Below are 23,474 nucleotides of genomic sequence, written 5' to 3'. Positions count from 1 at the left end.
TTACCATGAGTGGCTCGGGAAGATAAAACACACCTTGATTTTCAATGAGTTGTGGAAAGGAATTTGAGAAGGAGAAGGAGACAATGCACCTGAAAAACCTACTTCAGACAAGGAACTTGCCATTTGGGAAAATAAGAACAACAAGGCCTATTCCTTGATTGCAGGGTCAATAAATGAAGAGGTGAGTCGTCGATTTCGCCATTTTCAAATGCCTTTGAAGCCTTAAAGAAGTTGAAGGAATCGTATGACTCACACTCTGAACTTTATGTTGTTCAATTGATGATTAAGTTGTTCAATCTTCAGTTGAAAAATGATGACCTTCTTACCTTAGCATCAAAAATAAGATCCATTATACATGACATAAATGTTGGTCAAGTTGTCATTGACGGCAATATTCTTGCCCGTTCAACAATTTCTCCCCTTTTGACATCAATGGCAAATGGGGTGCCCAAATACTCCCCCTATCAAGCTGCTTCTTGACATGCTGCTCCATCATACTTTCTTCCTTTATTCCTCAATGATAGTACTCCATGACAGATACGATGCTCCACCTGTCATTATGCTTTTCTTCAATGTACTTGCTCCTTCTAATCCTTTGCATGCCTTCATGGAAATGGATGAGGTAGATGATCAACCAACTCGCCCTACCTGCATAAAGTCTTTTAGCTCTTCTTTTTGCTTAAGACAAGAATGATTGTTGTCTTGTGATCAAGTGGAAGAAATCTTCGTGATATCATGATTTTCTTCAGTGGAGTTACCCCCAGGCAGTATTACTTGGGAGCGGGAGCGAAAGCGGGGAGCGGGAGCGAAAACGGGAGCGGGAGCGACATTTTCAAAAGCTCCCGATTTGGGAGCGAATCCCAGAGTGATTTTTTTAAAATATATATATTTTTTATATTTTGATACATATATGTCAACAAAAACATGTAGAATGATGAATTAGATATAAAAAACATAAAAAAAACATAGATTGATCATTGAACCATATCACATTAATCATCTAGAAGTTATAATCTTCATCAACCACGTCCACAAGTTAGTAACATACATATTACAACTGCAACATATTGAGTGTCGTGAATCATGATTCATCAAATTCAATCTTAAAGTTTCAACTTCAAGCTTTCAAAATTGAAAATTCAACATATAACATTTATCATCATTGATCACCAATTGTTGTACTTGTAAGCTAAGTTTAACCATTACAAGAAATAATATCTTAGATATTTCTAAGTTCTAACTATTAACATGAAATGAAATGTTATAAAATGAATTATGAAATGAAATGAAACAACTTTAGTCTTTCACGAAGCATCATATTCATAATTCACAATCATTACCAATGAGTTATAATTGCCAACTTCAAACTTCAAACTTTCATTGTCACAGCGATATATTGTTTACAAAAAATATCATTATGATATGAAAGAGTCAAGAGTCAAGAGTCAAGGACTCAAGACTCAACAGTTATGAAACTAATAGAAACTAGAAAAGACAAGAAAATTGTATGAGCAGGTCGTGGTGGTCTTCTAGGAGTCTCCCGCGCAGACCGACAACCAAAACTAGAAGGCACATCCCCTCCACGTGAGGGTGTAGATGGAAGTGGCAACAACAAAGGAACAAGACTCGGAACTCGAGCACTGCTACTGGATGGTGGAGGTGGCATGGCTGCTGCAGTTGCTTCATCTTCATCCCTTATAAGTTCCTCTTCCAGTTCTTCAAGATGTATAGTGCCATCCTCCAAATTGTCATCCTCTGGGTGGTTGTCCCAAATTTTATATGTTGGATCCTCATAAGCCCGATCACAGTAATGACTCAACAACCTCAAGTTGTAGTGCACATAAACCAAGCTTTCTGCCCGGTTTTCATTGAGTCTGTTTCTTTTCACATTATGTATGAAGTTGTAGGTGCTCCAACACCTCTCTGCAGAAGAAGTATTTACAACCTGTGATAGAACTTTTTTTGCCAATTTTGGCAAAAGTCCTTGGCCGCCATATGATTCCCACCATGTGAGAGAATCAAATCTGTCTCTGTCTTCCATTGCATGGAAGGTACCAAACAAACCAGTGCCACTGAAGTATCTGCCTATTTCAAGGCGCACAGCTGCACATTCCTCCCTGTCAGGTATCAACTTTTCTAATGCATCCAAATATCCTCTAGTTACCTCTTCATCTAAATGGGGTTTGGTCCTAACCCCACCCCCTGGTGCAAGTTGGCCCAACCAAGATGTAGAGTAGTATTTTGGCGTAAGGATATACGCCAAGCAATGTAGTGGAAGATTAAGTTTATTCCACTGTACACACACACAATCGTGAATCAGTTTGTACAAGTCGAGATCATTGTTATGAACAATATCTTTTATTTGCCCCAACATGGTATCCATTTTCTCATACACCTCACCAATCACTGGTTTATTTGTCTCTGCAAACAGAATCATGTGATAAATGGGCTTGGTGAAATCCAATACTTGCCTCACACTTGCCCAAAACATACCATCAAGAGCGGCCTCCTCCACCAGTTCAAAACCTCGCCTGTCAGCTAGATTTGTAGCCCTTTCCTTTAATACCTACCAGTGTGGACTTGATACCATGCTAGCCAATGACTCTCTTACCTTCAAAAGGCGCCTGAAGGTGAGGTAATAGCTACCAAATCTAGTCCTCGCAATCTTCATCAACTTCAATCTTGAGTGACTGCGGAAAAGGCCATGGGTATTGCTATGATTTGTAATAAATTTTATCATTTGTTTGCCTTTCTTGTACAAATCACCAATCCATTTGTATTGTTCAATTTTGTTCTTAACAACATCATGCAACAAAAGGTTCAATGTGTGAACCAAACACCCAGACCAAAATATGTTGGGGTATTTATCTTCAATAATTGCTCCTGCTGCCTTACAATTAGGAGCATTATCAGTGATGACTTGGATAACATTGTATGGCCCAATACGGTCAATCGTTTCCAGTAATGCTTCTGCAATGTTGATGTTGGTCTTGAACTTCTCTGAGTAATCATATGCATTTAGAAAGATGGCACCACTAACAGACACAGCAAGAACACTTATCAATGGCTTGCCTTTCACATTTGTCCATCCATCAGATACAATGGACACCCCATGGTCAGTCCAAGAACTTGTCGTTCTATTCAAAGAATGTGATATTTTTGCTTTTTCATGATCAAGACCAACGGTTCTTGCCTTATCATACCCAGGGCTCTTGTATCCTTTAGGGGCATCATTTATGGTAAAAACCATTTCGTGCCAATAAGGTGAACGAAGAACATTGAATGGTATCCCACATGCATAGAGAAACCTGTAAACTTTTCAATCCACATCATTCCTACACCCCTCATCAAGAAAATCTGACATGGTTCTACGCCTTAAAGCTGGTGACCCTATGCCTCCATATCCACTGCCTTGGGAGGATGCTGAAGGAGTTCTTTGTGCTTGTGATTGTGAGCTTGGTTCAAAAAAACCCCTTGATTTTTTAGATTTGTATTAGGCTTCCTCCTCTTCCCTTATGTATTTGGCTCTATCTGCTGCTGACACAGTTGCACAAGTTTTGATTCCTATTTGTTTATCTCCATCCCATGGCCTTTTAGCGCAGAGGTGTTTTCTGGCACGGATGTATGAACCTGTGTAATTATTGTTGCATTGGGGGCAATCAAATTTAGTGGTTCCACCCCCTTTCCCTGCTTCAGGCCTGTTAACATATTTCCACAATGGGGTTGGTCTTGTTTAGTTTTTTTAGACTCATGTTCACCCTCCTCCAACTCCTCCTCACCGAGTTTTCATCAAATCCACTTTGTCCCCTTTCTTCATCCCCCTCTTCATTTTGACCCCTCCTTTTCCTACTCACCAGCACCATAATAACCAAAAAAGGGACCAAGAAGAAGAAAATGCCAAGAAATATAACCAAGTCCATGATGTTTGAAATTTGTATTTTTGAATCTGCAAAATTTAATGGGAATGAGAAAATTAAAAATGTATTTACTATTTATTAATTTTATTTATTGAGATTCATCATTCTAGAAATAAGTTACTAACCTACTAAATTACTAAGTTACTAACCTCTTTGCAGGCTTGCTCCTTGCTCCTCGACGCTCGCTCCTCGCTCCTTGGCTCTCCTCCAACTCTCTCAAGTCACAATGACTTACAAAAGCCCTCCAAGCCCTTATATAACAAAAACTTTTTTTTAAACAATTTTTTTTTTACGTTTGGATTTTTTTTTCCGCCACTTTCATTCCCGGCAGCAGCGCGCGTCGCTCCGGGAGTGAAAAATAAAGCCAGGAAGCGATTGGGAGCGATTTCTCCCTAATCGCTCCCGAGCTTTATTTTTCGCTCCCGGAGCGACAGGAGCGACACTCCCGAAGTCGCTCCCTATTTTGGCAGGGAGTGCAAATTTTTTTCCGGAAGCATGCTCACAATCCGCTCCCGCCCGGAGCGCGGATTGGGAGCAGGTTAGGGGGGGCACTCCCCCACAACACTGCTCCGGGCCCGGGAGATGATCTATCAAGATTATCCATGTGTGACTCATCAAAGGTTTCATAGGGTTCTTCATGGAAAGCTTTTGCAAGAATTGTCAAGAATTACGAGCTCCCCCTGACAGTGTGCATGGTCTTCTTCTTAACTGGAAAAATCTCATCAAACCTTGTAATATTATCTTTGCCAATGATGCATTCATCAAATCAACAACATGTGTTGTTGGCTTGAGTGTTCAAGAGACATTTTGATCCATTTTGCTTCCTTCTCCATACTTGTGTAACTTTCTTTTCTAGCTTGGTAGTCATGGTTTTAGCTTATTTAGGGACCCAAGTCAAGTTACAATCACGAGCCATATGTCCAAAGTTATAACGAGGACCATTATATTTGTCCTTGTGGTATGCTCTACAATCCTTTGCCATATGCCCAAAGTTTGTACAAGAATAACAATACCCAAAAAATATACTTTAGCACCTGGAGGATGGAGATTGCCTTGATGTACTTCTAAGTCATTCTATCTTGGGATCCTTTGATCAAATTTATTGCCTCTTCCATTCTTTACACCATCTACATATCTTCTTGGAGTAGGATTTCTTCCAATGTCATCTTGACTCTTCTCTTTGCCTTTGTTGGAACTGGGGGCATCAATATTTCTTCAAGGCTTCTTCACATCCTTGTTGTTTGAAGCATTACGGTTTGCATCATTTCTGTTTGAGAGTTCACCTGCATAAACAAGACCTGATTTATCAAGGGGGGGATCTTTGATGACTCAGGATGTCATATAGGGTTTGAGAGCTCTTAAGACTCTTGTTCAGATGATCAACTTCTTTCTTCAGTAGATCAATTTCTTCTTTCAATTTCTTGCATTCTTCATCCTTCTTTGCTAGATTGATCGTTATTTCTTCCTTCATCCTTGTTGCTTCACATGTTTCAGCCTTGAGAGATATGACCTCTGATTTTAGTTTGAAGATTTCTTCATCATTTTCTTCGAGTTAGCATGTCATGGTATTTCTTTCCTTTTCTACTTCATTGACTTGTCCTTCCAGGAGGGTCAAAACTTCCATCACCCTTTCAGCTCCTTGTGCTTGTTTCTTTGCTTCTTCCAACAAAGATTTAAGGGAGGAGACATCTTCCTTGAATTGACCAATTTTTCTTTCAAGTTTGTTCAAGTCTTCATGTCTACGTTCAAGATGACTTGACAAAGTTTCTTCCCTTTTCTTTGCTTTATCCGATTGATTTGTCATGGATATGTCTTCTTCATGATGCCTTTTCTTGTTTTGATGAAATTCCTCCTTAAGCTGGTGAGCTCCTCATCGTTTTCTTGTACTTGAAACTTGAAAAAGTAAACTTCCTTCCTTGTCTTATCAAGGTCATGGTCACCATCTTGTGGTTGCTTCTTGAGCTCCTCATTTTCCTTTTTCAAACTGCTAATCTCTTCTAGGGCAGCGACAAGTTTTGCCTTGAGATCATCTTCAAATCTTCTTTGAGATCATCTTCAAATTCTTCATCTTCTAGGTTCTCCTTGGTCTTGATGTCTTCATTCTTGTTTTCAGCTTCCTTTGTGGGTTTTGGATTTCCTTCTTTCTTTCCATCATCTTCATGAATAGAGGTCATGGTCAATGCTCCTTTTGAGTGAAGATCTTGAAGTTTTCTCCACATACCTTTTGTCGATGAACATTTCTCCACTTTGGCCTTTATAGGATCTGGTAGCCCACTCAAGATTGCCTTCATCGTTCATGCATTATATTCCTTGGATTCTTCATCTTCTATTGTACTTCCAGAAATCACCGAGTCCCAGACTTCAAAACCTTGAGTCATTAAGAAATTCTTCATTCTTGCCTTCCATATTTCAAAGTTTCCATTGAACAATAGAGCTTTCCCAATTTTATTACCTTTCCCAAAATAGTCGATGCATGATCTAGTGATGCATGATCAATTGTTGATTGGCAAATAGGATGCCCTAAAACTAATGAAGAACACAAGTGAAGAAGCCTTAAAATCCTCAAGGCTGCCATGATAAAATAATGATGACAGTTCACAAATTTAATTTTATTGATAGGAAAATGACCTCATTGAACAATGAAATTGACACCAGCTTGTAGAGGATATTTTTCTCTTTCCAACGAGTTGTCACTCGCCCTCTAACTCCTTATAGATTGAGAGAAAATGAATTTACGTGTTGGAATAATGTATTTTCTCTGTTAGCCGACCTAAGCCTACCTGTATATGTCAGCCTCACTACCAAGAGATGTGTCCCTTGGTCAAAAGTAAAAAAAAAACAGTACAAATACAAGTTGAAACACTTCATTTCAAGCAAGGAATTTGGTGAAGAATATCTGAGGAACACAGAACAGTGAAGAGAGTTCACATCTTGTGAACCGAGGCCGAGGAGGGCTTAAAAAAGTTTATTGGTTGGGTTGTTCTTCCTCAAGCTCGGACAACAGATTATCTTTGTCTAGCCACCTATGGTAAACTCACTAATCGATCGTTTGGGCAGTGATAAGTTTTGTGGGAGACTTGTTGTAATACTATCCTACAACACTTCAGACCTTGGAGTTACATACCGCAGAGAAGTGAACAGTTATGTGGTTTATCGTTTGGGCAGTCTTCTAAACAAGCTCGGATTTGTTGCGACTACAAAGAACAATCTTGTTGGCCTAATCACAAAGATATCTCGGACCTAGAAGAAGTGCAGAAAAGTAACCTTCTTGAGCTCGGACAAGTGTGATCTCAGGCTCGAACCTGAGCACATTTGTGACTTGTGATAGACGTGTGTGGAGGTTCAAATTTGTGGGTTGACTACATGTAGAACACCGAAGACACAGTCTTTTGAATACTAAACTTTGGACCAGTGACAGTTTCAAGACTCGGACTTCAGTCCTGTGGAGAGGCTTGAACAGTCACATTTGTTTAAATCTCATACTAGTGATAAAACCATATAACAGTCACCTGCAAGAAGGCTTGATGCTCATTCCTATGGTCAATAAGGAGACTCAGGCCTGTGGTTAGTAAGGAGACTCAGTAAACAAAAGCTGAAGCTCGGATTAGAGGCACTGAAAAGTACCCTTGGACAGCTACAAGAGGAACCTCGAATCTGTGGTGACTACTATGGTAACTCACTTTAATGTTCGGACCCGTGGTAAGTACCATATGTGGAGGGATTACTCTTGGTCCTGTCGAATATTTTGAACAGTGTGGAAGCTACCTAGTGCAAAAGTTTGGACAACTATCTTTGATCAGTGCTCAAACCTGTGGAGAGGTGTTTGGACAATGGTCTGTGGAGCTTGGATTACAGATCCATTGTAGCCTGGAGGCCTGTATTATATAGCACATCATTAGCATCGATTGAAGGCCAACTTGTAGGTGTTGTTTGAAGGGATAAGGAGCTCGGACAGACTAGTTCACAAGTGCCTCAGAACTTGTTGAAGAAGTAATTTGAAGTACTCTTGAAGGAGGGTTGATTTTGAAGATATTTTTGGAGAAGGCTTAGTGTAGCCTGGTGAAGACATCTTGTTGAGAAGCTTTAGCTGATTGAAAACACCATGATGCACTGCTGAAGGCCCTCATGATGTAACCTTGAAGAAATTTGTGTGGGTAACATAAAGAGCAGTGGTGACACCTTCTAAAAAGACAAGTTGTCATTGATGAGCTAAGTGCCTTGGAGATCGTTGAAGGTGAAGATATTGTCAAGGCTCGTTGCGAAAGATATTGGGAGTCGTGAAGAATCATTGAATCTATCTTAAAGAATTGAAGCAAAGGGTTGGAGCCTTAGAGGATAGGAGTCCTCAAGAAGACCAAGTTGGAGCCTATACCAGAGATAGGGTTGGAGCCCTAGAGGTTGGTGCCTCATAGTGACAAGGTTGGAGCCTTGGAAGATAGGGTTGGAGCCCTAGAGGTTGAAGCCTCGTGAAGTCCAAGTTGGTGCTTGGCAAAGTACAGGTTAGGGCCTGGTGAATTGGAGATTGGTGTCTTCGTCTAGGGTTGGGGCCCTACACTACATTGTACTTGATTTATTGTAAAGAAGAGGACTAGAGTCCTCGTTATTCCTAATTAATAAAAGTATTTATTCTTATTGTTAATTTTGTGTTCTAATTATAAGTGATCTCACTGGTAAAAATAACAATTGAAAAGAAACATTGATTTTCACATTATCTTGAGTCGTTGCAAGCAAGTGGAAAACTTAAGGAGATTTCCTTTCACTCCCTTGAGAAGAAGTTTGTTGAAAGAGAGAGGGCTTTTGGGAAGAAGACCAGAAGAAAGGTCTAATATTCATTGCATACAATGCAATAGAGATGGACATGATGCTTCCACATGTAAGATGCCTTGGGACAGAATCGAACAGGAAAGAAATGAAGGAAAAGGTAAAACACCTAACAAAGGGAAAGGAAAAGCACCTGAGTCTGCTCATTATGTTGTGGCACATTGCAACATTGGAGTAACTGAAGACTTATTCAATGCTTCACTTGCTTCATGGAAAGATGCTTGGTTGCTTGGTTCACGTGCAACTTGTCACATGACTTTCAAGGGAGATTCTTTGAAGAATTCACTGACAATATTGATGAAGCAATATACTTTGCAGACATGTCGAAACTTAAGCCACCAGGGCTTGGCACCATCAGGCTCAAACTGCCTGGTCTTCTAGACTTTCTTCTACATGATGTTCTATACCTCCCAGAGTTGAGGAGAAACTTGTTGTCTTTGGTCCACATCCGCCAGCAAGGACACTCCATTCACATATTTGATGGCAAGGTTGAGGTTAGAAAAGCATCAGATCACTCACTTGTCATGACTGGGATAGAAGAAGAAAGACTTTTGAAGCTGCAAGGAACCTTTTCTCGTGCACAAAACTTTTCATATAGTTCTCACTATGATGAAGGTACATTTCCATCAAGTCTTTTATGGCATGCTAGATTTGGACATCTAAACTATGACAGCCTTTGTTTGTTGAAGAAAAATGGTGTTACTGGTTTGCCTACAATTCCTAGGAAACTTAAGCAATGTGATGCTTGTATCTTAGGAAAGCACAGCAAACAGTCTTTTCATGATTCTCATTCCAAAGCACATAGAAAGCTTGAACTCATTCATTCTGATTTGTGTGGCCTAATGCTTGTTCCTTCTACAAATGGTAATAAATATATGATGACTACACCAAAATGTGTTTGGTTTATTTATTGAAGAACAAATCTGAAGCATTTGAAACATTTAAGAACTTTCATGCATGGATTGCAAATGATGCACAATCTCATAATGGCTCTATTCACACAGATAATGGAAAAGAATACACTTCAAGAATGTTAAGCTGATGTTTTGGGCTAATGTAGTTCTATGTGTTGTGTATATAAAGAATAGGTGTCCATCTCATGCTATCAAAAACAAGACTCCCTATGAAATGTGGTATGGCCACACTCCTTCAAGGCATCTCAAGGTTTTTGGTTCCACCTGTTATGCCTTGATACCTAAGGAACAAAGAAACAAACTCGGTGCAAGGAATCGCAAATGTATCTTCTTGGGGAACTCAAATACCTCCAAAGCGTACCGTCTCTATGATGAAGATAATTAGTTGTTCATAATATCTAGAGATGTGATCTTTCTTGAATCTTCCAAGACTGATAATGTTGTTGAGCGGTAGCTTGATCGCTTGGATAGATTCGGACATGCAAAGTCTTTTCAAGAGTTTGATAATGAGATTCCACATCTTGAAGGGGGGATCCCTATACTGGATCAATCTGTGAGATCTTCTTTTGAAGCACTCTCTCCCCTTGTTAAAATTGGAAACTAGGGCCAAATTCCACCTTGGGTCAACTCATTTGATGGAGATGATGATTGCATTTAATTCCTCTTTTCGAGAGGACCAAAATTGATATAAAGATCATCTCATTTGGACAAGCAGAAGTGTGATTTTGAATTTATGCCCAAACATGTGCAAATTGTTCAGGTCAGCCACATCATCATGTAGGCCCATGAAACCCAATGAACATGACTCTTCACCCTCAACGACTTGTATAAATACAAGTGACCTTTCACCTCATTTGGCATCTTCATCACTCACACATTCTCTCTCCTTCTCTCATTGGTTCGTACAACATTGGGCATTCTCCCTCTATCACAAGCATGGAACAAGAAGGACGAATTTCAGAGCTAAATTACAGAGTTGACTGCGGTTTGACCAATGTTGACTTTGACCTTCCCAAGAGAGTTTGACTTTAATTTTTTGGGATTATTTGTTTGGGCAGGCCGCATCTTTTGGCACAGAAACCGAGTTATTCTGAGCACTTTTACCGTAGACCAAAATTGCAGGTTGACTACAAATTTCAAGACAACAGTTTGACCAAGTTTGACTATTGACTTTGTCACTGTTTTGGGGTGACTTTGACCTCTTGATTAGGCCGAGTTTCACTAGGGAAGATCGAGTTGTTTTGAGGACATTCTATTGCTGCTTTGACCAGCGTTGACTCTCTAGTTAGGGTTGCACATTTGACAGGATTGTTTTAACAGTGATTTGGCAAGTTAATTTTGACTTTTACTCTTGTATTTGTACTCTCTCTCTGTGCTAAACATTTAATATAATACTAAGAAGATTTGATCAAAGAGTTTTCCCCATCTTGGGGTTTTCCCTAGCATCCGCCAAATCTGGTGTTCTCTTTTCTTGGCGTGTCTTTTGCATATTGTTTCATGTTCTATCTACTCTTATTGTCAATGTGATTATTGGTTAATGTGATTGCTATTGGAAATCTAAATTGGAAATTGGTATTGGGCTGCTAAAGGAACATTGAATTAATTATGCTAAGCATAGAACATACCATTGTTATCTAAATTTAACATGGTATCAGAGCACAGGTGAAGATAAAGCCCAAAAAAGAGAGAAAAAAATAATCACTAAGAGAGCTTTGTTGGTCAAGACTATTGATCTAGCTTCAATAGCTTCTACATCTTACTTCAAATCCGAGGATAAGCTCAAGGACAAATCTGACTATCATGCATGGAAGATGACTTTGGACTTGACTTTGGAAGAGCATGATGCCATGGACTATGTGAAGGGAAGAGTGGTGGAGCCTCCTTCAAATGCACCTGCTGCTGCAAAGACAAAATACAAGAAAGGTGAGGTCAAAGCTAAAAGAATCATTATAGACTCTATTCAAAAGCATTTGGTTGCTTATATTTCTTATTTCAAAACATCTAAGGAGATGTATGATAAGCTGGTTGGGATGTTCAAAGTGAGCAATGCAAATCAAATCCTCATTCTCAAAAACAAGTTGAAGGATATCAAGATGGACAAAGGGGAATTTATCCAACCCTATTTCATGAGGATTACAGAAATCAAGAATGGCCTTCTATCTATTGGAGAAGTTGTTGCTGATAGGGAGCTCACTCTCATCGCTCTAAAGGTCTTACAAGAGCATAGGATGTGTTTAACACCACCATTCTCAACAATGACAGGATTCCTAGTTTCGATGAATTATTGGCTAGATGCACTCAAGAAGAGACGAGGATGATGGAGAGAGACAATAAGTCAAATGGAAATGAACCTACTGCTTTCTCTGCTTATGTTAAGAGGAAGAACAATGCTGGTCCAAAGAGACAAGGTCAAGGATTCAAGGAGGGATTCAAAGAAGGAAGAAAAGGAAGGTGCTACAATTGCAACAGGTTTGGCCATTATGCTAGAGAGTGTCCTTGCAAGAAGGATACTCCAAGGGATGATGACAACAACAACCACAATACTTACATAGGCAATGGAAATCAAAGGAACAACACGTTCAACAATAAAAGAAAAAGGAATGCTCCCACTGCTCAACATGGTAATGGTCGACCTCCCAAAAGGACAAGCAATTCCAAGTATGAGGTAAGTAATGTTGTAGGAAAAAAAAAGAATTTTATCTTATTTTCGCTTTATCCACTACCTCTCCTCCAAATACTTTGGATCATTGGTTGATTGATAGCGGAGCCTCGAGGCACTTCATTAGGTACAAGGAGGCCCTCTCAAATTTGGTTGAAAAGAAGACTAATTTGGAAATCATAATTGGAGATAATGCCACCTATCCAATGAAAGGAATAGGTACTATCACTTTTCACTTGAATCAAGGTCAAACAATTCATCTAGAAGAAGTGTTGTATGTTTCCAATTTGAAGAAGAACCTCGTGTCTATTTCTGTGATGGAAGATAAGGACTTCAAGGTAGCATTCATTGATAGAAAGGTACGTATTTGGCAAATAAACCCTAAATATGCTTTTACACTTGGCCATAGGGTTGAAAGTCTCTATCAAGTTGGAGGAAGTCCTTTAGGAGCAATAACTTGTGATACTTCTCTTCAATCTGAATTATGGCACCGAAGATTTGCTCACTTTCATTACAAAGCCTTACTAGGGTAAGGAATATGGTCACAGGTATGCCAAGTACAACATGAACCATGAAGGAGTTTGTCAGGGTTGTGCAACTGGGAAACTTACAAGGGGACCATTCCCTTCAAGTGAAAGTCAAACTTTTGATATTCTTCAATTAGATGGCGTCTCCCACAAAACATGGATCCACTTCTTGAAGAAGAAGGACGAAGTGTTCAAATGGTTTCGTTCTTTCAAAGCGTTGGTGGAAAATCAAACAGGGACGAAGATCAAGATATTGAGGACCGACAATGGAACCAAATATGAATCAAATGAATTCAATGACTTTTGCAGAGAAGTTGTCATTAAGAGGGAGACAACCATTCCATACACTCCTGAGCAAAATTGCTGAAAGGAAGGATCAAACAATCATGGAAGCCACTCATGCCATGTTCCATGATCAAAGTCTACCAAAGTTCTTATGGGGAGAAGTCGTGTTGGCAAAATAGTAGCATGCATCAAACGCTGGATTTCAAGACGCCCAAGAGAAAAGAAACAAGTTGGAAGCATCTGGGAAGAAAGGTATATTTATGGGCTACAGTGAAAAGTCAAAGGCATGTAGACAATGTGTCTGGACAAAGAGAAGTGGAAGTTAGCCATGATGTCACCTTCAATAAAGACAATGCCCTTAGGAAGACCCGAGATCTCCCCATTCCAAGGAAGGATAATAATGATGATGTTGCTGAAAATAAGGATGAACCCCCTTCAAATGAACCCATGCCTGATGTTGAAGGCCTAATGGATCCCCTTGATCCACCACCTAGTGATCCCTCTACCTCAATGAAAAGACCTTTGTGGCTCAAAGATACTCTCGAAGATGCTAAAAGACATATCGCTCCAAGAGGGATATTCCGTGAAAGTAAAAAGCCAAACAGGTATCAAGGTTACTTAGTTGCAATGAGTATTGTTGTTCAATCTGAGCCATGTACGTTTGAAGACATCGTAAAGCACCAAGTCTGGAAGGATGCAATGAATGAGGAATATGAACCTATCATGAAGAATGATGTTTGGGTCATAACTGAGATTTGGGGTCATGACCGTTTCGAGTTTTACCACAGACCTTACATGGACGCGTTTCAGGTTGCATGAGGCATGGCTTTTGCCCATGCCTACACTTGCTTTTTGAGACACCGGCTGCGTTGTTAGATGTCCCTAATTACAGGTTTTTGAGCATAGTTTTTTACAGTGCAAGTTTTTGTCACTCTATATACAGAGGGTGGATTGTGTTTCCAAGTTCTACATGATCATTTATATGGTTTTATGTTTGAACTTTGGAACAGTAGTTGTATGTTATTATTGGTATTTCTGAACTAACTTTATGACTAGTGTTTTTTGTATTATCATGATGGACTTTCACATTCTATGTCATGACATGATGTGGGCAATATCCGGAGGAATGCACTATATCTCTTCGGTGCATATGCTAAATGTAATTTAGTTTGGAAATGAATGAAATTATGGTTTTTTTCCTTGGACAAAAAAAGACATGTCTTTTCTCTTTTTTCATTATTAATTGATTATTGATTATTTATATTTATATTATATATTATATATAATATATAACTATATATTGTTGTACATAATATAATATGATAATATATATTATACATTGTTGTCTGGAAGGGAATACCTTCCACTGCTATGTAAAACATCAACAAGCCACTATACATGTCATCCATCTCAAAATCCTCTTGCATAACTATCCAATGATCAAATGAGTGAACCACTGCATCCTTATAGGACTTCACATGTGGCTTAGGGCTCATATATGATATATCCCACTCATTTGTCCACACAAACAAGGGCAAAAACCTTCTTCCACTCTTTGGACTTAACATGCCAACTAGGATCAACATCCATACTATTGAACCCAAAACCAATCATACCACTCTTGGCCACAGTCAATGGATCTGTGGTCACAAGACCATCCCACCACCAAAGAAATCTGAGAATACCATCCCAGAGGATACCATCCCACTGACATTCTCAAAATTCACCCTAAACTATATTGCTAGGCCACAAGACCGCAACTTCAACTTGAACCACCCACTGAAGAGCTGCCAACCACCATATGTAACCACATCAAAACCCTATCAATTGGACAAAAAAATGATGTGACAGCTAAGATTTTCAAGGGATATAAGTTCCTTTAGAACCACCTTTGGGAATCATAAATATTAAAAACAATTAGAAGACTCTTGTATCATACAACCAAATATGTAAACACAATTCTCAAAATCAATTTGGGTTTTAGCCATAGTTTTGACATTAAATAAGATAAAATAATTTAATTAATGTCCAACAAATTACCACAAAAAATAGGTCAATGAATTATCAAGTACACCAATGTCAAAACAAGGTGGTAGCACAGAAGCCACTCCTATAGAAGCAAGAAAAAACCAATGTAATCTCTGAGAACTGAGATCTCAGATCTAGGCTCTAAAATCAAATGTGAAAGAGAGATCCCCCAAAAGATCGAATGCTAAAAAGTTAATACAGATGAATTCAGACATCCCAAACCAGACTTTCATTTAAGAAGTCACCCCAAGAAGAGGAAATTGGTGCAGTGAGCCACAGCCAACTAACCTCATTGGTTACACTACACTCCTTCCAGCATGGTTGCCAGCACAACCCCAAGGGACCCCTGCCAGGGGTATTGATCAATCAAATTAGCTCATATTACCTCAATATCAAAACCTTTAGTTTTGTTTTTGTGTTTTATTTCAGACTCCCATTTGGTTGTTTTCTTCCTGTTTGGGTTGTTTTCCTCTCCGAGGAGGCCTGGGAAGATACAACAACTGTTTTTTGGATGCTTTTCAATCCTATGGATAAACTGTTCTTACTGTAATGAACTGATCAAAGGGGCTGTTTTCCTCAATATGAGGAGGCCTGTGCATCAGATCACTGGTTTTTTCATGTTTTCTGGACAGGACTGTATATCTTTCACCCTGTGAGCTCTATGATCCGCAAATCATACAGCAAAAATGAATGCTTATGCATATACTATGTAACTTTTTATTTCGGTTAATAAAAAGTTCAATTTTTTCTTTGGAAAAAATCAAAACCTTTAGTTCCCTCACCATTTCAACTATACAGTTTATGGATCAATGGGATCAATCAATTGTGTGCTTACCATTGAAGGACAAAACCTCAGGAAAATGTCATGTGCAAGAGTACAAGGGAGAGAAGATCATGAAATACTGTAGCTATCATCCAGGGCCAAAGACAGACCATGAGGTGTATATCTCCTAATTCCAAGGCCTATGAAATGTGTCACTACCCGGAAGCGGCAGCACACCACTATGATATGGAGGAACTTGACTGTCTGCTAGTGTGACTGAACTATCCTGAGTTTTGAAGTGAGATCTCCACGGGAATCTTGGAGAGGTTGGATGGCTTGCTAGCAGGGGCCATACAGCCCCCTAAGAACTCACGGATATGGAACGAGAAACAGTGCTGCTCTCAGCATGCTACTGTGTTGGTAAACGGTATTGAAAAGCAATAGTCCTTATGCAGAAAGCATAACCCATTAGAGTAGTTACAGAAAAGAGATCAGCGTAAAATCATCAATTCCATCTAAACAAATTCATATGATTTCTACATGGGCCAGCCTTTGGTGATCCTGCTTTGCTCTCTAAATGAAAATAACTGGGATCATCCATTATTTTCACAAAACTGACTATTTCCCCCACCCAACCCACATCCAGATTTTCAACAATTTTAAAACATTATATCATATTGTCAACAAGTGAATTTAGGATGTGGAGCAAAACATTTTAATTCCTGTCACAAGACAAAAGCAAAAAAAAACTCAACTAAAATTCATAAAATTCTCGTTATCTTTGATTCGGCCAATGATCTACTAAGAAATAGAGTGAATTTAACTTGGCTAAATATACAGCCACCATCCTTCGAACATAAGATTGTTAATAGTTAAGCAAACCTATAATTATGAAAAAAGCAATCTAGAATTAAAAATAAAAAATAAAAAGCATATATAATACCACCAATAAAATACACAATTAAAAGATTGGCATTAATGAAATACAGAATCTTCTGTTTTCAGCCTGTTACAATATATCTGAGACTGAAAATACATACAAAATACATTTGTAAATGTCATTATTATCTTCCAAAATCCTCTTCCTCCAAATGCATTTGTAATTGCCCTCCTTATCTTCCCAAGTCCTCTTCCTCCTTTGGTAGAAAATAGCAGAAATTGATAGATAATATCAGTGCAGAAAGTCTTTCATTGGATCGTCATGATGAACTCTCTTCATCCTGTATGCCTCCATATCCTCAGCAGTAACCTGTAAGACTCAAAACAATAATCATAATATAAGTCCTACTAAAAGGGCATCCAAAGGATCAATAAATAGTTAAACACGACAATGGGAAACCAGTTTTTACCTCATCACTCCACCTAACATTGTACTTGCGTTTCCTTTCATCCTTTTCCTCCCTCTTTCTTTCATCTTCCTGTCAAGTTGAAACACAAAAAATCAAAGTCAAACCCCACAGGTGGTAGTAAATATTTACAGACCACATAGAAAAATTATATAATTTACCCATGACTATCTCTACGGGAGGGGTCAGTGCAGTGGTGAATGGCAAGACAGTGTATTAAGAAGAAATATATACATTTAACTTGCCATATCTGAGAATACAATACCTTTTTAAGGGCATCAGTAAGACGTTTCTTATCAAGAACAAGATCATCAGGTACATCTGAACCCCAGGTCGCAGGCTTTTTCTCCTCATGGATTTGAGGCTTTTCTGCAATAGAAAGGAAAAATGAATGAAGGCTGAGAAAATTAATCAAGAAATCAAACTAGAATGACAGAAAATAATTTAAATGTAATATGCGTGAGTAAAATAAATGGCAACAAACCTTCAGCAGTCTCCTTGCGAGTCAAGTTAGCTTTCATGAGATCAGTTGCTGCTTCTGCAGCTTCAATTCCTGCTAGCCCTGTACAGTAACTGTTCCTTATTATCTGTTTACAACACTTGAAACCCCATTGATGATCTTTCCACCAGGAACCCCAAACACTCGTATGGTTGTTGATAAACACATCTTCCTCGTACTTACTCTTTGGCACAGCTTTCTCCTGAAAGGAGCCAACAGACGACAGAATAATTAAAGTAGAGTTCAAGTTTAACCATTATAATAGAATAGTGGCACACAGTTTGAGAATGTTAAGCTATTGCATAAAAGTATCGATAGAGGATTATCAAAGATTAATATTAAATAAATGCTACAATATTGTACGTAAAGTAAGTCTGTCAAATGCTATGCAACATTATCCTATGGTTCAGATTCTGGTGAAATAAACAAAGCTGTGAATTTATCATTCAATTCCTTCTGTGCTCATGCTACTCAATCTATATTAAAAAACATATTGAAAATAAAGCAACAATTCGCTTACCTGACCCTTAATTACTCGACCTGCTCGATCATATTCAACTAGCCTTTCAGTTTGACCCATTAATAATTCCAAAGGGGGCTTATCTTCAGATGCTGCATTGCCATATTTATGCACAATATCCTCCTTTGTTTGAGACTTCAATTTTTCCTTCTTGACTTGGAACTCCTTATACAACAGTTCTGCTTGAGATGGAGCTGCCTGTAAGTGAATATCTTGTCCTTTCTCAAAGGCTTCCCATGCATGTATGTTAAGTTGCTTGAACTCCTGAGCTTGACCACTATTTCTGAATTGATTATCTCCCTACAAAATTTTATCATAGTGCAAATTAATTCGCTGGAAGGGTGGGAAAAAGAAAATTAACTCTTCTAAGCAGCAATACTCTAAGCAAAATTAGCATTTATGTAACATGACATATGGCTTACTCCATAGAACTTCTCATTGGGATCAGTGTCAGGAAGAGGATCCTCTCTCATTGATCGAGTTTTTGGATCATAATGAGCTGAATTTACATCCAAGTTCAGAAGATACTTGGCAGTGTCCTCTCTAATACGCAAGTTTCTGATGCAATTAAGCACATTTAAAAAGTCAGTCTAAACTAATAAAGAAGCTGAGGAGCAAAATATATCATGAAAAACAGTACATATGTGCTGGCTTTAATATTGATATACAGACACAGCAATTGAGTTAGAAATGAAAACCAACCTAACTGTACCAGTACTGCCACCTCCAGTTGTACGCACACGTTTTTCAACTTTTGCGAAATCCATCTGCTCACTCTCATCAACCTTAGCTTCATCCACTTTAAGAGCATCTTCATCATCATCATCACCATCACTGTCCTCCCCTTCCCCTTTTTCAGGATTATTGTTCTTCTCCTCTAATTTCTTCAACTGCTGTTCTTTCTGATACTTCCTTCTTGCCTCATCCCTAGCTTCATATCTATCTATCACACGAGCATATGTAGCTGGATCATAACCGTTCCATCGATCCCGTTTACCATCGTAGTCCAGCTCAAAGGCCTCTATTTTCTCATCAGGTGCTATTCGTTTATTGGTCCATCTGGCTCCAATTTTACGAGGCCTTTCCATACAGGTCTTGGTATCATGTGTCATTGCACCACAGCTGAAGTGAAAATAAGAAAAGAACAATTTTAAACAAGTTAAACAAAACCATGAATCATATTTTGATATTGCAGAAAGATACAATTTACATATCCGCTCAAATTTTCATTCAGCTAATTTCAAGAAGGTATTGCTACTCCCCATGTCAGTATAGAGAGACATAAGAGACTGTATGTGTTCTAAACAGTATGTGCCAGTGTTGGATTGCGACTGGACTTACTTCATGCAAGCACCTTTTCTGTATTTATCAGCCTGGAAAACCTTGGCACCTCTATCATACCATTCCTTCGTATAGTTTGGATCTGACTTCCATTTTCTTTGATGTTTCAAACTCTGGTTATATAAAAGATGGCAATAAAATTAGAACCCCAATATGAACATGTATCCTCATGATGAACGGAAAATGAAACTCTTAAAAAGAAGTCAAAAATAATTTACCGGTCTTTCGGCATTAAGATACCATGGCGCCGATGACATATACTGAGGGATATGAGGGTTAATTTCTTTTCCATCTTCATCAAGCTCTGCTGGTGCAAGTCCAGCCTTCCGAGCCTCTTCCAATTCCAATTGTTTTCGATGATCTTCTCTTGATTTAAAGGTCCCTGTTTCGTGAGAAACAATGTTTCTATAAGCACTAATGGATGCATCATTACTTTATTTATAAGTTTAAAAACGGACAACAGTTTCTGCATATATCTGAATGCGATAAATGGTTCAGGATACATATGACATTAAAACCCTAACTGAATTCCCGGGCCTTCAATTAGACATCAAAAGAACCAGGAAAAAAGAATAACTTGTAAGCCCTCAAACACTTTCCAATTTTATCTACCCTAAGCAACAGATCAAACACCGTTTCTAAAAGGGATTGAATAAAATACCAGAAGCTGTCGCCATGACCGCTCAATCCTGTTGATTTATGCGGGGCAGACGCTGTATGTGTGTAAGGATGTTTTGTTAAGCCTCACTCCGATCTTCGTTGGAGAATGGAACGCTGATCAACCGATTTTTAGTGCCCTCTCGCGCAGAAAACGATAAGGGAAGCAGAAAGGCGGGCAGGCAATCTCCGACAATTTTATATCATTTTTACTCTTCCTTTTTCCTTTTTTTGCAATTTCATAGCACGGAGTGACGCCGACGTTTATGCCACGTATACCGCTATCCAGTTTGGGAAAGGGCAAAAATAATGAAATAAATATATAATTTTTTTGAGTGTGCCAAAATTTATAATATTTAAAGTTAGAGGTTTCGTTTTTAGGGATAGAATTTGGATTTAGACATGTTACATTAAATAATTCTGTGTTAAAAAAAAAAAAAAATCACCATTTAATTGTGCGAAAATAAAATTTCACGCATTTAAGTTTGTGAGGGATAGATATAAATTGTGTTATCAAGTATTACATAAGAAAAATAGAAAAAAAGGTGAAAAAAATTCAGGCTCTGCACCTTTGGCCATGAAACCCTACTGACAGGGGTTTACAGGCCGTCCTACGGCCCTGTAAGCCCCCATTATCCCGTACTCTTCCCCCTGTACTTCTCATTCCCGCGTCGTTTTTACATTTCCGCCTCTCGACCTGCGGCTCCATTTAACCTTTTTACCCCCGCTCCCCCGTTTTTTCACATTTACCCTAGTTTCTTACCTGGCTACCTGCACTCCTCGCATCGGAACGGCGCCTTCTCACCTGATCGGCCGACAGCACATGAAGGTGGTCTTTTTCATCCCTCCGGAGAAAGCGACCTGTGAACAAAGCGTTTCCACCTGCAACTTCAAAACGGTCTCCCCCGCTGTCGGTGCCGACCCTAAGCGGTTACCAGGTTTCGAGGCGGGCACGAGCAGGCGGTTACCAGTTTTCCGAGGTGGGCACTTGCAGCTGTCGACATGGACTCAGAAGAGGTGGATTATTCGGATTCCCCGCTGGCGGAAAACTCCATCTGGCACTCCACGTTCACATCATCTGGGGGTCTGCACAGTGGGAATATGTCTGCTAGTTTTGAGCATCTTTCTCCTCCGATTGACCCGTCCCTCCCCTCCTCCCATTACCCTGGCGAGCCCTCCTCCTGGAACTCCTTTGCTGTTCCCTCTCCGGCTTCTCTTGGTTTCCTAGCGGACTGTTTACAGTCCTCCCCGAACGGAGCTGCCCCCCATCTGCCGGATTTACCCTCCCAATCCCTTTTCTCTGCAAACCCCGTGGAAATCCCTACACATCCTGTGGAGAACCCTCCCCTTTCGGAACCCTACCCCCCCTCGGCCCCTCCCGTTCCCTCTGGCAGCTATCACGCCGTCCCCCCTCTCCCTGAAGCCATCCCCGCCCCCGGATCTATCCCACATCCCCCCCCCCCCCTGCGGGCTCACAGGCTCCTGTTAACCCGGGCCGCATGTCCTCCCGCCCCTCTAAGAAACAACGCTGTTTTAAATCCACAGCCGAGGACGTTTTCCTGAGGCTGGAAGAGGATATACAGTGGGGGGACGCCATGGATCTGGCGGACTGTGTCCTTGTGGGTCGGATTCGAGGCAGACATACCACGGCGGCAAAAATCAAGCAATGGGCCACAGAGATCTGGGGTCAATACCTAGCGGAAATCCCATCTGTTCAGACGTTCGTGCGAGGATGGTTCGCACTCAGATTTGCAAGGGCGGACCACACGAGCTGGGTTCTTTCATCGTTTTGGCACTTTGAAAAAGCACCGGTCCTACTCAAGAGGTGGACGCCCCTCTTCGACCCGGAGACGGAGCTGCTAGGCATTGGACCTGTCTGGGTCAGATTACCGGGCCTGCCCCTTCAGTACTGGTCCGAAGATATCTTCAAGAGAATTGGAAACGCGCTCGGCACTTTCATGGAATCTGATAAATCCTACATCTCGACGGGCTCGATGGCTTTTGCAAGAATCCTAGTGCACATGGACACCAGAGGAGGAGTGCCGGAAAATATCACAATTCAATGGAAATCCACTTCAAGGAAGCAGAAGCTCGATTATGAGGGCATCCCCTATAGATGCAGAAGATGCCACCAGGTGGGTCATCTATATAAGGACTGCCCCCTTCTCCAGAAGACCCAGCAGACAGCTACTGGACAGGACCCGCCCACTACAGAAGGACTTCCTGAACCCCCCGCAGCGGTGGCACCAAGGGTGGACCACAACATTACATCGGACACGGTGGAAGCGCCTCCAGCACCTCGCCGCAAGAAGCAAGCATCGAATTCGACTCGGCCTCCATCTCCTCCTCTGACGCGTTCAAAGGCCGCAAAAGGAGCCGTCTTCTCTTCGGGTACGTCCTCTATATTGTCTGCCTCTGATTCTCTACTTGCATCTTTGAGTTTATCTGCCTCTGGCATGCCCCCCCCTATCAGGATCCCCCCTCCCTCTTCCCCGTCTGCACTTGACCTGGTAAAGGTTGGATGCCCTTCCCAACCCCCTCCCCGCTCGCATTATGTGTCCTGCCCCATCCCGAAGCCATCTGGCTTTCCCACCTCCTCCTCGCTTCCCTCTTTCCCCCTCCCCTCTTTCCCTTCACCCTCCCCTTCGGTAAACTCATCTCCGAGATACCCCACCCGCTCGACCACTAAGCTGAAAGCCCCGGACTCCATTGGGCTGTCGGTGGAGTCCCATATCCTCTCGCCCAAACAGGGGCGTGGTCGACCTACCTCAATGTCAAAAGCTCAGAAACAAGCGGAGGATGAGGTCCTCCTTGGCAGACAACATACTATTCATAGGGCCCTTAGAGCACAGGACACCCTCCCCCACCCTCCTCCATGAAAATCTTGTCCTTCAACTGTAGAGGGTTGGCCAGCCCGGATAAAAAATCGGCCCTGAAGCGCCTCTTACTCTCGAACCCTGTGGACATCATCTTCTTACAAGAAACCTTATGTAGAGCAGACTCTGCAACCTCCATACTTGGTTTATGGCTGCCTGGGTGGACTTTTACAGCCATTGATGTATCAGGCCGTTCAGGAGGCATAGCTATTGGCTTCAAGAACAATTCCATATATCTAAAGAATATCTGGGGAGGAGGGGGTTTCTTGGGTGCAGACATATACTCTAAAGATCTGGAGGAAAATCTTAGAATCATCAATG

General features: G+C 40.5%; 1 protein-coding gene across 3 annotated transcripts in view; it reads right to left on the bottom strand.

Annotated features, from left to right (window-relative positions):
- Nucleotides 1-20,488, bottom strand: part of LOC149174039 (pre-mRNA-splicing factor SLU7-like) — a 53,535-nt gene extending 33,047 nt beyond the window's left edge. For 2 of the 3 annotated variants that reach the window (XR_016257905.1, XR_016257906.1), the window contains exons 1-10: nucleotides 20,282-20,488; nucleotides 19,839-20,002; nucleotides 19,621-19,733; nucleotides 18,982-19,401; nucleotides 18,702-18,837; nucleotides 18,280-18,579; nucleotides 17,745-17,961; nucleotides 17,526-17,629; nucleotides 17,264-17,332; nucleotides 16,955-17,163 (exon numbers count right to left, since the gene is read on the bottom strand). Coding sequence is in view for 1 of the 3 variants with exons in the window: in XM_089419154.1 (XP_089275280.1) it covers nucleotides 17,086-17,163; nucleotides 17,264-17,332; nucleotides 17,526-17,629; nucleotides 17,745-17,961; nucleotides 18,280-18,579; nucleotides 18,702-18,837; nucleotides 18,982-19,401; nucleotides 19,621-19,733; nucleotides 19,839-20,002; nucleotides 20,282-20,297 (1,617 nt within the window). In the remaining 2 variants the exon portion in view is untranslated. Of the gene's footprint in view, nucleotides 1-16,863; nucleotides 17,164-17,263; nucleotides 17,333-17,525; nucleotides 17,630-17,744; nucleotides 17,962-18,279; nucleotides 18,580-18,701; nucleotides 18,838-18,981; nucleotides 19,402-19,620; nucleotides 19,734-19,838; nucleotides 20,003-20,281 lie in introns of those variants that run through there. The other variant, XM_089419154.1, reaches the window with a different exon arrangement.
- Between the last annotated feature and the right edge of the window lie 2,986 nt (nucleotides 20,489-23,474).

The sequence above is a fragment of the Pinus tabuliformis genome, chromosome 4_1, assembly GCF_031772625.1.
Source record: "Pinus tabuliformis cultivar Carrire ecotype Pingquan chromosome 4_1, CPIR1, whole genome shotgun sequence".
Taxonomy (NCBI): domain Eukaryota; kingdom Viridiplantae; phylum Streptophyta; class Pinopsida; order Pinales; family Pinaceae; genus Pinus; species Pinus tabuliformis.
Note: the sequence above shows the minus strand (reverse complement) of the source record. Positions and strands in the feature narration are given on the sequence as shown.